General features: G+C 43.9%; 1 protein-coding gene across 2 annotated transcripts in view; it reads left to right on the top strand.

Moving 5' to 3' along the window:
* Positions 1-21,150, top strand: part of st6gal1 (ST6 beta-galactosamide alpha-2,6-sialyltranferase 1) — a 163,936-nt gene that overhangs the window by 34,675 nt on the left and 108,111 nt on the right. For both annotated transcript variants that reach the window (XM_014195776.2, XM_014195778.2), the window contains exon 5: positions 2,774-3,038. In XM_014195776.2, the coding sequence (XP_014051251.2) occupies positions 2,774-3,038 (265 nt within the window). The remainder of the gene's footprint in view (positions 1-2,773; positions 3,039-21,150) is intronic.

The raw sequence follows: 21,150 nt of genomic DNA, 5'->3' as shown, positions 1-21,150 counted from the left end.
ATGAGGAGGTAGGCAATAAAATAGGCCATAGTAGCGAAGAATTACAATTTAGCAGATTAACACTGGAGTGATAAACGAGCAGATGATGATGTGCAAGTAGAGATACTGGTGTGCAAAAGAGCAGAAAAGTAAATAAAAACAGTATGGGGATGAGGTGGATAGATTGGGTGGGCTATTTACAGATGGACTATGTACAGCTGCAGCGATCAGTTAGCTGCTCAGATAGCTGATGTTTAAAGTTGGTGAGGGAAATATAAGTCTCCAGCTTCAGCGATTTTTGCAATTCGTTCCAGTCACTGGCAGCAGAGAACTGGAAGGAAAGGCGGCCAAATGAGGTGTTGGCTTTGGGGATGATCAGTGAGATATACCTGCTGGAACGTGTGCTACGGGTGGGTGCAGTTATCGTGACTGGTGAACTGAGATAAGGCGGAGCTTTACCTAGCATAGACTTATAGATGACCTGGAGCCAGTGGGTCTGGTGACGAATATGTAGCGAGGGCCAGCCGACTAGACCATACAGGTCGCAGTGGTGGGTGGTATAAGGTGATTTGGTAACAAAACGGATGGCACTGTGATAGATTGCATCCAGTTTGCTGTGTAGAGTATTGGAAGCTATTTTGTAAATAACATCGTCGAAGTCGAGGATCCGTAGGATAGTCAGTTTTACTAGGGTAAGTTTGGCGGCGTGAGTGAAGGAGGCTTTGTTGCGAAATAGAAAGCTGATTCTAGATTTGATTTTGGATTGGAGATATTTAATATGAGTCTGGAAGAAGAGTTTACAGTCTAGCCAGACACCTAGGTTTTTATAGTTGTCCACATATTCTAGGTCAGAACCGTCCAGGGTGGTGATGCTAGTCGGTAGGGCGGGTGCGGGCAGCGAACGGTTGAAAAGCATGCATTTGGATTTACTAGCGTTTAAGAGCAGTTGGAGGCCACGGAAGGAGTGTTGTATGGCATTGAAGCTCGTTTGGAGGTTAGTTAGCACAGTGTCCAAGGAAGGGCCAGAAGTATACAGAATGGTGTCGTCTGCGTAGAGGTGGATCAGAGAATCACCCGCAGCAAGAGCGACATCATTGATATATACAGAGAAAAGAGTCGACCCGAGAATTGTACCCTGTGGTACCCCCATAGAGACTGCCAGCGGTCCGGACAACAGGCCCTCTGATTTGACACACTGAACTATGTCTGCAAAGTAGTTGGTGAACCAGGTGAGGGAGTCATTTGAGAAACCAAGGCTATTGAGTCTGCCGATAAGAATACGGTGATTGACAGAGTCGAAAGCCTTGGCCAGGTCGATGAAGACGGCTGCACAGTAATGTCTTTTATCGATGGCGGTTATGGTATCGTTTAGTACCTTGAGCGAGGCTGAGGTGCACCCGTGACCGGCTCGGAAACCGGATTGCGCAGCGGAGAAGGTACGGTGGGATTGGAAATGGTCAGTGATCTGTTTATTAACCTCTCTGGGCCAGCGTCCCACCTACTCAACAGCCAGTGTAATCCCGTGGCGCGATATTCAAATACCTTAGAAATGCTATTACTTCAATTTCTAGCCTATGGGAGCCTTAGAAAGTGTCACGTTACAGCAGAGATCCTCTGTTTTCGATAAAGAGAGTGTAGAAGGCCAAGAAATGGTCAGAGAGGGCACTTCCTGTACAGAATCTTCTCAGGTTTTGGCCTGCCATATGAGTTCTGTTATACTCACAGACACCATTCAAACAGTTTTAGAAACTTTAGGGTGTTTTCTATCCAAATCAAACTTTAATATAGAATTATATGCATATTGTAGTTTCTGGGCAGTAGTAATAACCAGATTAAATCGGGTATGTTTTTTATCCGGATGTGAAAATACCCTAGAGAGGTTAAGAAAACGTTACATAAAAACCATAAGAAAACTTTTGTAACGTTCAGAAAATGTTCTAAGAATGTTATTTAAAAACATTTCGATTCCGTTCTTATCATCAACAAAACTTTCTCTATCCTTTAACTTGTTAAGTGTGTTCAGGTGTGTTGGTTGCACCCACTAATTGGCCACACCTGATTTTATTGAGTGCTTGTTTCCTTTGAAATGGGATCTGTTTGAATAGACTAAAATGAAAAATGTTGTATCCGTGAATGAAAGAGGACATGCTAGCTCCATCCTGGTGGCGCAGTGGACTAGCTCCGTGGATAGGGAATAGAATAGTATAGGTTTGAATGCCGTGTTACAATAGAAATGCATGATTAATACCTGTGTAAAAAAAAAAAGTTAACACTAAATAAACAAGCAGTGTTATTAAAAGTCTTGAAACATTCAGTGAAGTTATTCAAAAACCTCCAAATAACCTAGAATTTTCATTTTCAGAGTGTTAATAAAACCTCCCAGGAAAACTTTCAAGGATGCAGAATAAAACGTTCTCAGAACCTCCCTCTAACCTATATATAAACGTTCCTAGAACAGGCAACCTTTTCACTTCTGTTCTCGGAATGTCAGGAAACATATGGCTTTGTTCCCACAACCAATGTGAAACCAAAACCATACGTTCCCACAACTTACAAGGAACCAAATGTGCTAGCTCGGAGAGATTTCAGAGAAAGATGGAAACAGAAAACTGGATTTATTTCATATTTTTTTGTCCAAAGTTATCTGCAACTTTTATACATATCTTTTCTCTTTTGTCCCTCTTTCTGTCTCTCTTTCCAACTGCCTCTCTTCTTCTCCATCTCTCCCATCTTCTTCTCCATCGACATTACCGTTCCCTCTCACCATAATCTCTCTCTCTCTCTCTCTCTCAAGGCGATGAATAAGTATGGTGTGGAGTTCTCTGGTCCTGGGGGTGTGGCCACTCGTCCTAAGGTGAGCGGCTCAGAGTTGCTGTGCCAGCTGAAGTACAAGGTAGAAGTTGCGACCCTGACCCCTGACCTCGAGCCCTTCTCCTCTCTGCCCTGGGCGTACCAGCTGCCCCTACAACCCATAACCTCTGACCTTGGACCCTACAAGAGCTGTGCAGTGGTATCGTCGGCTGGGTCACTACGCTACTCTGGACTGGGCAAGGAGATTGGTAAGTGTTGTTGTACTAAACACATTAAAGTTGTATAGAAGTTGTGTTATCGTACTATTAAAAGTCACCTAAGTGTACTTCTAGTTACTAAAATCACCCCACTTAAAGTATACTACTGTAAGTGTACTTGTAAGACATAATTTGAAATGGACTCTATACACACTTAAAATATACTTTTACTGACACTGAAAGCTATTGTCAAGTAGTATGGAACCAACATTTTTGGTTTCACCAATAGTAAAACCACTCTAATCTGTGAGGTGTAAGGCTAGTTGAGGGCTCCATGAACACGATTATGCCTAACATTTTTAGAAACATTAGACCAGAACCTTGATACTGTTTGACGTCTAAATTTGAACATTAGTCATGAAGATTAGGCTATTTTGGATTTGTTTTGCATCAGAAGTGTTTTAATGGTTCTAGCATATCCCATTTATACTAAAAGTGCACTTTAATTATCTTTGGAGCACTCTTTTAGTTGCAAAATAATTGTACATGGTAAACATATTTTATTTACATTTTAGCAGATGTTCTTACCCAGAGCAATTAACAGATTGCCTACATTTTCATACTGGTCCCCCGTGGGAATCAAACCCACAATCCTGACATTACAAGCGCCATGCTCTACCAACTGAGCCACAAATGACTGTATGGATACTTATTTTTATATTTCTAATGAACTAACGCTGGGATTGACATTAACGCTTGTCCGCTTGCCTGGGGCAAGTATGTCGGACAAGCAGATTATAGATTTAAGTTGTCCAAATGGAAAAGTTTAAAAAAAATCACAATATCAAACAATTAGCCTACTCCGAACAGAATTGTATTAGTGTCCCCTGGATGCGATGTGTTGAGCACTGTCCTCCCAATTTTTACAGAGCATATTGCAGTATAGTTATTGTAGGTCTGCATTGACAGGCATGAGCGGTCTTTCAATCATGCAGTCTCGAGATGCGTTTTAGAGATAAAAGCGAGCGTGTGCACTTTTGTTGATATTCATTACTAGTTAGTGAGTTATTTGCCCAGTTATAGCAAATATTTGGTCACCAATGAAAATCCTGGAAATGTCATTGCCTTCCCTGTAGCTCAGTTGGTAGAGCATGGTGTTTGCAACACATGGTGTTTGCAACGCCAGGGTTGTGGGTTTGATTCCCACGGGGGGCCAGTACAGAAAAAAAAAAATGTCTGAAATGTAAGTCGCTCAGGATAAGAGCGTCTGCTAAATGACTAAAATGTAAATGTAATGCATCGCATGCGTGCCAGTATTTCACTGGTTATCTCGCTATTTAGCTATTAGCATGTATTAATGTCATTGTCATGTCCAATGCCGTAAACAACTTTCCACCGGCACTCATGTACAGTCTTAAATGGCCGTCACAAAGTTGATACGGGTGCACAGTTGATGAAACCAATGCAGCATACTCTCAGCATACTCTGTCAAGCACTCTAAATTTGGAGTTGAGAAATAATTCTGAAACCCTTGGAAAGCTGGGATTCTTTTCTATTCAGTAAAAAGTATTCTTAGAATAACCTAATTGACAAGTACAGTAACTCCTTTGCTGTCAAGATCTCCCCTGAAAACATATTTTACCCGTACAAATAGATTAACATGTCTTAGCTACCTTGCTTTGAAGTTGCCCACCTTACCGTTTGATCCCTGGTTCATTGAATGAGAGAATTATTTAATAAAGACATAAATAGTATTTGGTTGTAATTGTAATGTTGCAGGGTCGCCAACCACCCTCCAGGATAGTCCTGGACAGCTACTGGGTGTGCATGTTTTTGTTCCAGCCCTGCTCTAACACATTGTAAAAAATCAGCTGCTCAACAGTTGATAAGTTGACTTGGGTGTGTTTTTGTAGGGTTGGTTAAGTGCCTTGCTCAAGGCTACAATGGCAGGATTTATAATACTTGAGAACAGAGACCCAGCAGCCTTCCATTGTCAATACCAGTGATAATAATGCATTTTATTTTGTGAAATGGTTCCTTGCATGATACAATACAATTTTCAGTCACCGTTTCGTCTCATGGTCTTACAGATTATATGTATTTTTCCTTTGGACAAATGACTTGAGCTTTCGGACAAGTAAAAAATCAAACCTACTCGTCTGATGGACAAGTGGCTAAAAAAGTTAATGTCAAGTACTGTAATACAAACATGTATGTAATGTGTACTTATTTAGTGTTATTTTGGAACATCTTCAGTTGTACTAAATACACTAAAGTTGTGTTAGAGTACTAAAAAAGTAAACTAAGTAAACTTCTAGCCACTTAAAGTAAAGTAAGTATACTTGTAAGACATTATTTGAAATGTACAATCCTGACCGAATATATTAGCAACATATGAGAAACAACATAATATTTTAAATCAAAACTTCACCTGCAGAAAAGGACGCGGGGTAATATGTAAATGTTTTTAGGGGTTCACTTAATATGGTCAATGATTGGTAACTTTTTTTCTAATGGCACACAGAAACTAGAGGCCATGTGTAACTTGGTCAAAATGAATGACACCGACTAGCCTATAGGTGGCACTGCATAAGCAGTCTCACTTATACCCTCATCTGCCACTCTGTTTGACCTAGAGACTTGAAACTGTGTATGTAGGGGTCTTTCCTCATGCTGAACAAATTTGCCTCAAGGACCCATAAGGTCCGTCAGAATAGATTTTCCTCTATCTTGGACATTTTGAAAAACGTCTTCTCATGAACCATAAATCCAAATAACACAATTCACTATTTAGGTCCATGATACAACCATTCCAGCTCTGCAGATTTTGCTGCGAAGAGACAGAATCATTAGATAATTTGTTTTGGTACTGTCTATATAGTGGTTCCTCCTTTAAAAGTTGCGAGCTTACGCAGCGGGACTTAGAGGTACCCAGCGCCACGGCTTCATTGCTCCAGACCACCGCAGGGGGGAGTTAGAGCACTCATTATGCATTTGGGTCCCAAGGTTGTTATATGACCAATCATATTGAGTGGTTCCAATGACGAATTTGACGTTATTCCACCTGTTGCTGGTGACTTTCTTCAGCAAAGATGTCTGGCAAAAACATTACAGTGGAAGCAAATGTAAGTAGTTATAACATCATAACGAGTCAAGCAAAAAATGTACAATTGAGAAGAATCTGTTAGTTAATGTAGAGACAAACAATTGTGCATATGTTTTTGTCATAAAGTTAATTTACGAAAATCGCTATTTAGCAAGTTTTTTTTCAGTCATATCCAATACCAGGTGTATCAAACTCCATTCTTTGAGTGATGCTGTGTCTGCATGTATGTATTACAATTATACACTTCAACAGTGTTTACCACTCCTGCTCCTGGGACATCAATGATTACACATTGTAACTATGCAATAGACTAGAAACATGATTTAAGTAAAGGCTGATTTGTAATTCATATATACAGGGGAAAAAAACTGTACAATACACTTCCTATGCATATCTAACTCCCTTCATCTGCATTAATCTGAGGAGGTTCTCCCAGCCATGTGGACAATTGAAAACAGGGCAGCAAAATGTGTTTGTCACCAGAGCGGTTTAAAGCATATTACTATTTGACGCGTGGAAGTGGGCGAGGAACGAGATGGGAGTAACAATCCAGGCTATTTGCCCTGAGACCGGCATAATAATGTAATGAAACAAGCAGGGAGCAGGTTTCGAACCATCAACATTCTAGCCCGAAGTCCAGCACGCTATCGACTGTGCCCAAATGTATTAATTGGGGTTGGGGCCGATTGTGGCAACAACAAAAAATGTATCATTTGGAATCTTTAACATGTGGAAAGGGGAAAAGTATTATTATTAGTTTTTCATAAGCGTAGCAGGCTGTGAATTCTGCTAACAGCGTTTCTGGGATGGGCTACTAGCTGAACAATAGACTATTCAACCTTTACTAAAGAATTGTCTAATAGCCGAGCTAGGTGTGAAACACCTCCCCTCCCCATCTTGAGCTAGGTGTGAAACCCCTCCTCCCCAACTCGCAACAAATCATTTGTATCTACCTTTCCACATCTACCTATACAGGGTTAATGTTCTGAAAGAAAAAAAAAAATATATATATATATAGGTCATGGCTCCTGAGTGGCGCAGCGGTCTACAGTCCCTGGTTCGAATACAGAACTGTATCACATCCGACCGTGATTGGGTGTGCCATATGGCGCGAACAATTGGCCCAGTGTCATCTGGGTTTGGCTGGGGTAGGCCGTGATTGTAAATAAGAATTTGCTCTTGCCTAGTTAAATAAAGTTTAAATGTAAAAAACAACTGGCGGGAACCGCAGCACAATCAATAGGAGGTGAACAGTGGCTGGTGCTGAAAATATAGCTAACTTGTTATGCAAGTGTTGCACACCAACAGATGGAGAAAACCTACACCAGTGGAGCAATTCATTTCAACAATAATCTTCATTTTAATTTGACTTTACAAACAACAAGAGGGCTTAATTGGAGTCTTTCTTCGGAGCCTAGACCTACAGTATATAAAATAACTTAACTGGCGGACAAGGCTATGAGGCTTAACAGCCTAATAGAAGTAGGATTTATTTTATTAGGCCTACTTACAATTGCAACTGGTCAAAAATGTAGCATCCTACATGTGGTTTCACTGAAAAGCTATTTTAAAATCGGACACCTCGATTGCATAAAGGAGTTCTGTATCTATAATTCTTAAAATAATTGTTATGTTTTTTGTGAACGTTTATCGTGAGTAATTTAGTAAATTCACCGGAAGTTTGCGGTTGGAATGCTAGTTCTGAACGTCACATGCTAATGTCAAAAGCTGGTTTTTGATATAAATATGAACTTGATTGAACAAAAAATGCATGTATTGTATAACATAATGTCCTAGGAGTGTCATCTGATGAAGATCATCAAAGGTTAGTGCTGCATTTAGCTGTGGTTTTGTTTTTTGTGACATTATATGCTAGCTTGAAAAATGGGTGTCTGATTATTTCTGGCTGGGTACTCTGCTGACATAATGTAATGTTTTGCTTTCGCTGTAAAGCCTTTTTGAAATCGGACAGTGTGTTTAGAGAAAGGAGAGTCTTGTCTTTAAAATGGTGTAAAATAGTAATATGTTTGAAAAATTGAAGTTTTTGGATTTTTGAGGAATTTGTAATTCGCGCCACGCCTATCATTGGATATTGGAGCAGGTGTTCCGCTAGCGGAACGTCTAGATGTAAGAGGTTAATGGATGTTCAAAGTTTCGGATATTTTTTTATAACCCAACTGTAATGCTTGATGTAGTGGGTGTGGAGTCAGGCGCAGGAAACAAGAGTGTTTGCTATCGGGCTTTAATAAATGCACCGTCAAAAGAATATACACCCAAGAACAACAACAGGGTGTAATCAAAAAACACAGGAATCCAAAAACACGTTCCACTACACGAAACACAGTGAACGACAGAAATAAGCCCGCACACAGAACAGGTGGGGAAACGGGCTTAAATACCCAACTAAACACTAATGGGACACAGGTGAAACCAATAAAGACAAAACCAACAGAAAAGGAAAAAGGGATCGGTGGCAGCTAGTAGGCCGGTGACGACGACCGCCACCTGAACAGGGAGAGGAGTCACCCTCGGCAGGAGTCGTGACAGTACCCCCCCCCCCTGACGCGCGGCTCCCGCAGCGCGCCGACACCGGCCTCGGGGACGACCCGGAGGGCGATCCGGTTGGAGGCGATGGAAATCCCTCAACAATGTTGGATCCAATATGTCCCTCACCGGCACCTAGCACCTCTCCTCCGGACCGTACCCCTCCCAGTCCACGAGGTACTGCAGGCCCCTCACCCGGCGTCTTGAGTCCAGAATGGCACGTACTGTATACGCCGGGGACCCCTCGATGTCCAGAGGGGGCGGAGGGACCTCCGGCACCTCACCGTCTTGTAAGGGACCAGCTACCACCGGCCTGAGGAGAGACACATGAAACGAGGGGTTAATACGATAATACGAAGGGAGTTGTAATCGGTAACACACCTCGGTTATCCTCCTCAGGACTTTGAAGGGCCCTACACGCTGTGGACCCAGCTTCCGGCAGGGCAGGCGAAGGGGCAGGTTTCGGGTCGAGAGCCAGACCCTGTCCCCTGGTTGGAATACGGGGGCCTCACTGCGGTGGCGGTCAGCGCTCCTCTTCTGTCGTCCCCCTGCTTGTTTAAGGGCCTCCTGGACAGCCCTCCAGGTCTCCTTGGAGCGCTGCACCCAATCCTCCACCGCAGGAGCCTCGGTCTGGCTCTGATGCCACGGTGCCAGGACCGGCTGGTAGCCCAACACACACTGAAATGGTGAAATGTTAGTGGAGGAGTGGCGGAGTGAGTTTTGGGCCAGTTCGACCCAAGGTATGTACCTGGACCACTCCCCTGGCTGGTCCTGGCAGTACGACCGCAGAAACTTACATTTTTTACATTTACATTTTAGTCATTTAGCAGACGCTCTTATCCAGAGCGACTTACAGTAGTGAATGCATCCATTATTTTTTATATATATTTTTTCCCATACTGGTCCCCCGTGGGAAACGAACCCACAACCCTGGCGTTGCAAACACCATGCTCTACCAACTGAGCTACCAACTGGTTAACCTGTTGGGGATAGGGGGCAGTATTTGCACGGCTGGATAAAAAACGTACCCGATTTAATCTGGTTACTACACCTGCCCAGTAACTAGAATATGCATATAATTATTGGCTTTGGATAGAAAACACCCTAAAGTTTCTAAAACTGTTTGAATGGTGTCTGTGAGTATAACAGAACTCCTATGGCAGGCCAAAACCTGAGAAGATTTCAAGCAGGAAGTGGCCTGTCTGAGAAGTAGTGTTTCATCTTGGCTCTTTTTATTGAAGACTCAGGATCTGTGCAATAACGTGACACTTCCTACGTCTTCAATAGGGTCTCAGAGCCCGGGAAAACGTTGAACGATATCGAGGCAGGCTCTGGCTGAAACACTTTATCGCTTTTGGCAAGTGGTCACTCAGAGTACTATGGGCTTAGGCGCGTGCCCGCTTCGACCGAATGGTTTCTTTTCCTTTGTCTGTTTATCTAAACGCAGATTCCCGGTCGGAATATTATCGCATTTTTATGAGAAAAATGGCATAAAAATTGATTTTAAACAGCGGTTGACATGCTTCGAAGTACGGTAATGGAATATTTAGAATTCTTTTGTCACGAATTGCGCCATGCTCGTCACCCTTATTTAGCCTTTAGGATAGTGTCTAGACCGCACGAACAAAACGCCGCTGTTTGGATATAACGATGGATTATTTTGGACCAAACCAACATTTGTTATTGAAGTAGAAGTCCTGGGAGTGCATTCTGACGAAGACAACAAAGGTAAGAACATTTTTCTTATAGTAAATCTGAGTTTGATGAGTGCTAAACCTGCTGGGTGTCTAAATAGCTAGCCCTGTGATGCCGGGCTATCTACTGAGAATATTGCAAAATGTGCTTTCACCGAAAAGCTATTTTAAAATCGGACATATCGAGTGCATAGAGGAGTTCTGTATCTATAATTCTTAAAATAATTGTTATGCTTTTTGTGAACGTTTATCGTGAGTAATTTAGTAAATTCACCGGCAGTGTTCGGTGGGAATGCTAGTCACATGCTAGTCACATGCTAATGTAAAAATCTGGTTTTTGATATAAATATGAACTTGATTGAACAAAACATGCATGTATTGTATAACATAATGTCCTAGGGTTGTCATCTGATGAAGATCATCAAAGGTTAGTGCTACATTTAGCTGTGGTTTGGGTTTATGTGACATTATATGCTAGCTTGAAAAATGGGTGTCTGATTATTTCTGGCTGGGTACTTTGCTTTCGTTGTAAAGCCTTTTTGAAATCAGACAGTGTGGTTAGATTAACGAGAGTCGTATCTTTAAAATGGTGTAAAATAGTCATATTTTTGAAAAATTGAAGTAATAGCATATCTAAGGATTTGAATAACGCGCCACAGGATTCAACTGGCTGTTGAGTAGGTGGGACGCACCTAGCCCATAGAGGTTAACTCTCTCCACCTGCCCACCTGCCCATTGCTCTCGGGGTGATAACCGGAGGTCAAGCTGACCGAGACCCCCAGGCGCTCCATAAATGCCCTCCATACATGGGACGTGAACTGGGGACCCCGATCAGAAACGATGTCCTCCGGCACCCCGTAGTGCCGGAAGACATGGGTGAATAGAGCTTCCGCAGTCTGTAGGGCCGTAGGGAGACCGGGCAACGGGAGGAGACGGCAGGACTTAGAGAACCGATCCACAACTACCAGGACTGTGGTATTCCCCTGAGACGGGGGAAGATCGGTGAGAAAGTCCACCGACAGGTGGGACCACGGCCTCTGTAGTACGGGGAGGGGTTGTAACTTCCCTCTAGTAAGGTGCCTAGGAGCCTTACTCTGGGCGCACACCGAACAGGAGGAGACATAAAACCTCACGTCCTTAGCCAAGGTGGGCCACCAGTACTTCCCCCTAAGGCCTAGCACTGTCCTCGCCACCCCAGGATGACCCGACGAGGGTAACGTATGAGCCCATCGAATCAATTGATCACGTACACCAAGCGGCACATACTTACGGCCTGCTGGACAGTTGGAAGGCGCAGGCTCCAACTTTAGCGCCCGCTCGATGTCCGCGTCCACCTCCCATACCACCGGTGCGACCAGCTTAGAGGCTGGAAGGATGGGAGTAGGATCGATGGGCCGATCCTCAGTGTCATAAAGACGGGACAGCGCGTCGGCCTTAGTGTTCATGGAACCTGGTCTATACGAAATAGTGAACTGGAACCGGGTGAAGAACATGGCCCACCGTGCCTGACGCGGGTTCAGTCTCCTAGCTGCCCGGACATACTCCAGGTTCCGGTGGTCAGTCCAGATGAGAAAAGAGTGTCTAGCCCCCTCAAGCCAGTGTCTCCACACGGTCAGAGCCCTGACCACAGCCAACAGCCCCCGGTCCCCCACATCATAGTTACGCTCCGCCGGACTGAGCTTCCTAGAAAAGAAAGCACAGGGGCGGAGTTTCGGTGGCGTAACCGAGCGCTGAGATGGCACCCACCCCAGCCTCGGACGCGTCCACCTCCACTATGAATTGTAAGGAAGGGACCGGGTGCGACAACAGAGGCGCATCAGTGAACAGTGCCTTCAACTGGGTGAAAGCCCTGTCCGCCTCTGTCGACCATCGCAAACGCACCGGCCCCCCCTTCAGCAGTGAGGTAATGGGAGCCGCCACTTGGCCAAAACCCCGGATAAACCTCCGGTAGTAATTGGCAAAACCCAAAAACCGCTGCACTTCTTTCACCGTGGCTGGAGTCGGCCAATTATGCATGGCCTTAACACGGTCACACTCCATCACCACCCCCGAGGTGGAAATGCAATAACCCAGGAAGGAGACGGCTCGTTTGGAGAACTCACACTTCTCAGCCTTGACGTATAGGTCATGCTCCAGCAATCTTCCAAGCACCCTGCGCACCAGGGACACATGCTCGGCGCGGGTGGCGGAGTAAATCAGGATGTCGTCGATATACACTATCATGCCCTGCCCGTGCAGGTCCCTGAGAATCTTGTCTACAAAGGATTTAAAGACGGCTGGAGCATTCTTCAACCCATACGGCATGACGAGGTACTCATAGTGGCCCGATGTGGTACTGAATGCAGTTTTCCACTCGTCTCCCTCCCGAATACGCACCAGATTATACGCGCTCCTGAGATCCAGTTTCGTGAAAAAACGCGCTCCGTGAAATGATTCCACCACCGTAGCGATGAGAGGTAGTGGGTAACTAAACCCCACTGTGATGGAATTGAGACCTCTATAATCAATGCACGGACGCAGACCTCCCCGAGGAGACGGGTGAGATGGAGGGCCGAATGAACCCCTGTCTCAGAGATTCCGTGACATATGTCTCCATAGCCAACGTCTCCTCCTGGGACAATGGGTACACGTGACTCTTGGGAAGTGCAGCGTTTACCTGGAGGTTTATCACACAATCCCCCTGTCGATGGGGTGGTAATTTAGTCGGAGCCAAATCGGCATACTCAGGGGGAATGCGCACAGTGGAAACCTGGTCTGGACTCTCCACCGATGGAAACTCCCAGACACCTACCCGAACACTCCTCTGACCACCCCTGGAGAACCCCCTGTTTCCACAAAATCTTGGGATTGTGACTGGCCAGCCAAGGCACCCCCAGCACCACTGGAAACGCAGGTGAATCGATAAGGAAGAAACTAATTTGCTCCTTATGATTCCCCTGTGTTACCATGTCCAGTGGCACTGTGGTCTCCCTGACCAGCTCTGACCCTAATGGCCTGCTATCTAAGGAGTGCACGGGGAAGGGGGAATCTAACGGTATTAGTGGAACTCCCAGCTTGAGGGCGAGTCCGCGATCCATAAAGTTCCCCGCTGCGCCTGAATCGACTAGCGCCTTATGCTGGGAACAGGGGAAAAAATCTATAAAAAAAATTCTAACAAACATATGACCAACAGAGGGTTCTGGGTGAGTTTGGTGCTGACTCACCTGGGGTGAACGAGGAGTGTTCTGCCTGCCCTCTCGACTCCCAGAGGAACCCCCCCAGCACCGGTCGACCGTGTGTCCTCGGCGACCACAATTGGTGCAGGAGGAGCGCCCTCCTCCGGTTCCCTTAGATGCAGCCCCTCCCAGCTCCATGGGAATGGGCGCGGGAGGGCTAGGAGGTGGAACTGACAGGACCCTTTATGAACGCCCGCGGGCAGCCAGCAGATTGTCCAGTCAGATTGACATGTCAATCAGTTCATCCAGGGAGAGTGTAATGTCCCGACACGCTAGCTCCCTGCAGACGTCCTCCCGGAGGCTGTACCGGTAATGATCTATTAGGGCCCTGTCGTTCCACCCGGCCCCCGCAGCCAAGGTCCGGAATTCCAGAGCGAAGTCTTGCGCGCTCCTCGTTTCCTGCCTGAGATGAAACAGTCGCTCACCCGCCGCCCGGCCTTCTGGAGGGTGATCGAATACGGCCCGGAAACGGCGGGTGAACTCAGGGTAGTTCTCTCTCGCTGAGTTGGGGCTGTTCCAGACAGCGTTGGCCCATTCCAACGCTCGCCCCGTCAGGCAGGAGACGAGGAGGCTCACACTCTCCTCTCCCGAGGGAGTCGGCCTCACGGTAGCCAGGTATAAGTCAATCTGAAGCTGGCACCCCGCTGCTGCTCCATCATACTCCCTCGGGAGCGCAAGACGTAATGCGCCAGAACCAGACGTAGGAGGGAGCGGGGTAGGTGAACTCATCTGGTGAGTCGGAGGCGAAGAGAGGAGACCACTCCTCTCCCATCGGTCCATCCTCTCCATCATTTGGTCCATCGCTGACCCGATTCGATGGAGTACGGTGGTGTGGTGGAGGACCCGTTCCTCCATAGAGGGGAGAGGGGTGGTGGCTGCTCCTGTTGACTCCATACTTGAAGGTGCGGGCTTCTGTAACGCTTGATGTAGTGGGTGTGGAGTCAGGCGCAGGAAACAAGAGTGTTTGCTATCGGGCTTTAATAAATGCACCGTCAATAGAATATACACCCAAGAACAACAACAGGGTGTAATCAAAAAACACAAGGATCCAAAAACACGTTCCACTACACGAAACACAGTGAACGACAGAAATAATCCCGCACACAGAACAGGTGGGGAAACGGGCTTAAATACCCAACTAAACACTAATGGGACACAGGTGAAACCAATAAAGACAAAACCAACAGAAAAGGAAAAAGGGATCGGTGGCAGCTAGTAGGCCGGTGACGACGACCGCCGAGCGCCACCAAAACAGGGAGAGGAGTCACCCTCGGCAGGAGTCGTGACACCAACCCTGAGCTGTACTTCTCCACAGCTTTGTCCATGACCTTTTTGGAGAGCTCCTTGGTCTTCATGGTGCCGCTTGCTTGATGGTGTGCCTTGCTTAGTGGTGTTGCAGACTCTGGGGCCTTTCAGAACAGGTGTATATATACTGAGATCATGTGACAGATCATGTGACACTTAGATTGCACACAGGTGGACTTTATTTAACTAATTATGTGACTTCTGAAGGTAATTGGTTGCAGTAGATCTTATTTAAGGGCCTCATAGCGAAAGGGGTGAATTATGCACTCACCACTTTTCCGTTTTGTATTTCTTAACATTTTTTGAAACAAATAATTTTGTAAATTTCATTTCACCAATTTGGACAATTTTTTGTATTTCCATTACATGAAATACAAGTAAAAATCAATTTCAATTACAGGTTGTAATGCAACAAAATAGGAAAAATGCCAAGTGGGGTGAAAACTTTTGCAAGGCACTGTAGGGTCCAGCATATCTCTTGATGATTTCTTCCCCAAAGAAATCTCTAGCCATGATACCTGAAAAAGGAGGCAAGAGTAAATTATTGTGGAACACATAACAGTCCGTGAGGTGTAGGCTACAATATTTTATGTACCTTTTGTTTTTAAATATCCAAACTTAACTTTGAAGACCGAGATTGAGTCATTGAAGGCAGACCATCAGAAAGAGAACCATTCTCTGAGGGCAGAGATACGGGCGACAGCTGATGCATTGGTCTAGAGCCAGGCGGTTTTGGCGGAGAGTCACTCCTCGTTAGCGTAGAATCAGGTGGCATTTCTGGAGAGTCAGGCGGCATTGGTGGAGATTCAGGTGGAGAATGACCCGTTGAAAAGGGCGATGAACGAGATGGAGTCACAATCCATGCCAGGCACACCTGTGAGCTCTGGAACTCCACCTCAGACTGGCAGAGTCAACAAATGTGGCGGATTCGTCAGGTCGTCGGTTCACCCTGACATTTCCATTCCTCTTCTGACAACAGAACTTGACAAACTGCTCACCAGGCACAGCAAGGGTCTCCTGGACCGTTATGCTGTTCAGCTATTCCAAGGATGTGTTACCGAAGAGAGATACCACGAGTGGACACAGAATGCCAACTGGGATGGATCCCGAGGCAAATGTGTCTTAGCAGTGAACCGCCGGGTGTTCATCATTAATACTGTGTCTCAGAAGTTTCTGTCCATGACTGATGCAACCCGAAAAAACATTAAAGACAGAGTTAATGAGTACTTCAGGTCACCAGGAAAGTCTGGACATGGCCTGCTCTCAATTATGTAAGGAATTAGGCACTTTCGTAAGTTTACTACAGTATGTACTGTAGGCTATGTTTACTTGTCAGACTGCACAGTGGCCTAATAAACAAATGCAGGTGGCTTATATCTTAAATGCTTTAAATGCTTTATTTTCCAAATGTAAAAGCATATACTGTACAGTACTGTATTTGTTCATCAGCATCTTTATGCTTTCGTTAATAAAATAATTATAAAAATACTCTTTCAAAATGCTGATGTTTATTAAGTTATGGATCTTTAAAGAATTTCTATGGGAATAAATATCACTTAATTACAGAAATATTGGAACAAAGTTGTCTAATGAAGGTAAAGAAATTGTTGCTTACTGGAAAATACTCTTTCAAACACATGGTCACATTATACGGCACCATTATGGCTATTAGCAGGGCTATATTTTTGCCTTTATAAATATTATTTTGGCCTTTATTCAGATTACAATCGCTCACTGTCGTTTTTTTTTAAAACAATCTCCAAAATATTGTTATATATATATAGCCTTCCTGCTGTGGATGTCTATTTCGGCACCGTTTCGCGCAGCTCTGAATGTAAGCAAGTGATGTCTGCTAAATAAGGAAGTTAGGTTTCTCCAGACATAAATCATTCTAAATAACAAACTGGCTTTATTTACAAATTAGCGAGAATGTCTCACCCCATGTTCAAGAATTGCCTTTTTCTTGCTCACTCTAGGTTAAATGAAAACGAAATCTCCAAAATATCGTTACTTTTTAAACAAAGCAAGTATTATTATTATTATTATTAATTAATTTAGAATTATATAAAAGCCCCTTCGATATTTTCAGATGTTCTCACAGATCCTAATGGAAAATGCCCCTTACAGTGCCTTGCAAAAGTATTGTTTTTCCTATTTTGTTGCATTACAACCTGTAATTTAAATTTATTTTTATTTGGATTTCATGTAATGGACATACACAAAATATTCCAAATTGGTGAAGTGAAATGAAAAAAATAGCTTGTTTCAAAAAATAAAATAAAAACAAAAAACAAACTGGTGCGTGCATATGTATTCACCCTCTTTGCTATGAAGCCCCTAAATAAGATCTAGTGCAACCAATTACCTTCAGAAGTCACATAATTAGTTCAATAAAGTCCACCTGTGTGCAATCTAAGTGTCACGTGATCTCAGTATATATACACCTGTTCTGAAAGGCCCCAGAGTCTGCAACACCACCAAGCAAGCGGCACCACCAAGCAAGCGGCACCACCAAGCAAGCGGCACCACCAAGCAAGCGGCACCATGAAGACCAAGGAGCTCTCCAGACAGGGCAGGGACAAAGCTGTGGAGAAGTACAGATCAGGGTTGAGTTATAAAAAAATATCAGAAACTTTGATCATCCCACAGAGCACCATTAACTTCTTGGTGACAGGGGGCAGTTTTCGGAAATTCAGATGAATAACGTGCCCAAATTATACTGCCTGCTACTCGGGCCCAGAAGGTAGGATATGCATGTTATTAGTAGATTTGGATAGAAAACACTCAAGTTTCTAAAACTATTTGAATGATGTCTGTGAGTATAACAGAACTCATATGGCAGGCAAAAACCTGAGAAAAAAATCCAACCAGGAAGTGGTTTGTAGTTTTTCAACTTATTGCCTTTCCAAACTACTGGGTTCATTTTGCTGGGGTCATTTTGCAGTTAAGGTTTCCACTAGATGTCAACAGTCTTTAGAACCTTGTTTCATGCTTCTACTGTTACTGGGAAGAGAATAAGAGCTGTCTCAAGCCTGGGACCAATGAGTTGTTTACTGCGCAGGCAAAAAAAACACCCTAAGGATTGATTGTAAACATCATTTGACATGCTTCTACGAACGGTAATGGAACTATTTGACTTTTCGTCTCAGATTTTGCGCTCACGCATTATGCCTTTGGATTAGTGATCCGAACGCGCAAACAAAACGGAGGAATTTGGACATAAATATGGAGTTTATCGAACAAAACAAACATTTCTTGTGGGAGTCCTGGGAGTGCATTCCGACGAAGATCAGCAAAGGTAAGTGAAGATTTATAATACTATTTCTGAGTTTAGTTGACTCCAGAACTTGGCTGGTAACTGCTTGCTTTGATGGCTGAGCTCTGTACTCAGAATATTGAACAGAATATTGAACAATGTGCTTTCGCCGTAAAGCTATTTTGAAATCTGACACCGCGGTTGCATTAAGGAGAAGTGTATCTATAATTCTTTCATTAACTGTTGTAAATTTGATCAATGTTTATGATGAGTATTTTTGTAAATTGATATGCTCATTCACCGGATGTTTTGGAGGCAATACATTTTCTGAACATCACGCGGCAATGTAAAATGGGGTTTATGGATATAAATAATAACTTTATCGAACAAAACATAAATGTCCTGGGAGTGTCATTTCGTGACAAAAAATGTCAAAATATTGCATTACTGTACTTAGAAGCATGTCAAACGCTGTTTAAAATACATTTTTATGCTATTTTTCTCGTAAAATAGCGATAATATTCCAACCGGGCAACGTTGTATTCATTCAAAGGCTGAAAGAAAAAAATTGAGAAGTCTCGTGAACGCGCATCTCAGTCTCAATGTCCCCAGGCTGACCACTTACAAACTATGCTGCTGTACTTTGCCCAGAGACAGCAGACACCCCATTCCACTTTCTGGCAGCTTTAGAGAGCCAATGGAAGCCTTAGAAAGGGTCAAGTTACAGCACAGATGCTGTAATGTCGATAGAGATGCAACAGAAGGACAACAAATTGTCAGACAGGGCACTTCCTGTATGGAATCTTCTCAGGTTTTGGCCTGCCATATGAGTTCTGTTATACTCAGACACCATTCAAACAGTTTTAGAAACTTTAGGGTGTTTTCTATCCAAATCTACTAATTATATGCATATTCTAGTTACTGGGCAGGAGTAGTAACCAGATTAAATCGGTACGTTTTTTTTTATCCGGCTGTGAAAATACATATTAACCTGCCTCCTACTCAAACTCAAAGCTAGGATATGCATATTATTAGTAGATTTGGATATAAAACACTCTGAAGTTTCTAAAACCGTTTGAATGGTGTCTGTGTATAACAGAACTCATATGGCAAGCAAAAACCTGAGAGAAATCCTACCAGGAAGTGGAAATCTGGATGCATGGGTTCTCTTCAAGTCATTTCCTATTGAATACACGGTGACGTAGTAATAATTGTGCACTTCCTACAGATTCCACTAGATGTCGACAGTCTTTACAAAGTTGTTTGAAGCTTCTACGATGAACAGAGCCTGAATGACAAGGAGGGGAAGTTGTTGAGGCAGGGGGTGACATCACTTCTTGGGGCGCGTTCACGAGGGAGGATCCTCCCGTTCCAAAGCCTTTATCAAGACACAGGAACCGTCTGGTTGAAATATTATTGAATCTTCACGTTCTGAAGGCCCTAAAGATTGATGTTTTACAACGTTTGACATGTTTGAACGAACGTAAATACAACTTTTTTTAACTTTTTGTCGCGACATCGTCCGCGCGCTTTCTACACTTGGAGTAGCTTACTGGACGCACGAACAACAAGGAGTTATTTGGACATAAATTATGGACTTTATCGAACAAAACATTTGTTGTGGACCTGGGATACCTGGAAGTGCCTTCTGATGAAGATGATCAAAGGTAAGGGAATATTTCTAATGCAATGTATGATTTTAGATGACTCAGCTCAGTACTCAGATTATTGCAAAGAGTGCTTTCCTCGTGAAGCTTTTTTGAAATCTTTCATAGCTTTTGCATAAAGGAGATGTTCATCTATAATTCTTTGAATGACAGTTTAATTTTGTATCAATGTTTATGACAAGTATTTTTGTAAATTGTGGCGCTGATTTACCGGCAGTATTTGAGGGAAAATATTTCTGAACGTCACTCGCCGATGTAAAATGCTGTTTTTATATATAAATATGAACTTTATCGAACAAAAAATGCATGTATTGTATAACATAATGTCCTTGGGAGTGTCATCTGATGAAGATCGTCAAAGGTTAGTGCTGCATTTAGCTGTGTTTTGGGTATTTGTGATGCATGCTAGTTGCTTAGAAAATGGCTGTATGGTTATTGTGTCGATGTACTCTCCTAACATAATCTAATGTTTTGCTTTCGCTGTAAAGCCTTTTGGAAATCGGACAACGTGGTTCGATTCAGGAGAAGTGTATCTATAAAATGGTGTAAAATAGTCCTATGTTTGAGAACTTTGAATTATGACATTTTGTGGTTTTAAATCTGGCGCTCTGATTTTTCACTGGCTGTTGAATAGTGTGGGACGATTTCGTCCGACCTACCCTAGAGAGGTCTATTAAAAAAATTGGTAGTTACAGTCATCTTGTCCCATTGCTGCAACTCCCGTACGCACTTGGGAGAGGCAAAGGTCGAGAGTCGTGCGTCCTTCAAAACACAACCGCACACTGTTTCTTGACACAATACTCAATAAGGGTAGGTAACAACACATCAGCTACGCTGATCCTCAACATGGGGGCCCCTCAGGGGTGCGTGCTCAGTCCCCTCTTGTACTCCCTGTTCACTCATGACTGCATGGCCAGACACCAACACCATCATGGGCACCCTCATAGATGTCATCCAAACTAACTCGCCCTCCAAATACACCTCTGCTGTTTTCAATCAAGATCTCAGCGATCTCTGCCTCATTGCCTGCATCCGTAATGGGTCTGTGACCAAACGACCACCCCTCATCACTGTCAAACGCTCCCTAAAACACTTCTGCGAGCAGGCCTTTCTAATCGACCTGGCTGGGGTATCCTGGAATGACATTGACCTCATCCCGTCAGTAGATGATGCCTGGCTATTCTTTAACCTCTATGGGACCGGCGGGACGAATTCGTCCCACCTACGTAGCAGCCACTGCCAGCCTGTGGCGCGATTTTCAAAATCTTAAAAATCCTATTACTTCAATTTCTCAAACATATGACTATTTTACAGCCATTTAAAGATAAGACTCTCGTTAATCTAACCACACTGTCCGATTTCAAAAAGGCTTTACA

Source organism: Salmo salar, chromosome ssa04 (genome assembly GCF_905237065.1).
Source record: "Salmo salar chromosome ssa04, Ssal_v3.1, whole genome shotgun sequence".
Lineage (NCBI taxonomy): Eukaryota > Metazoa > Chordata > Actinopteri > Salmoniformes > Salmonidae > Salmo > Salmo salar.
This window is presented reverse-complemented; position numbering and strand designations above follow the sequence as displayed.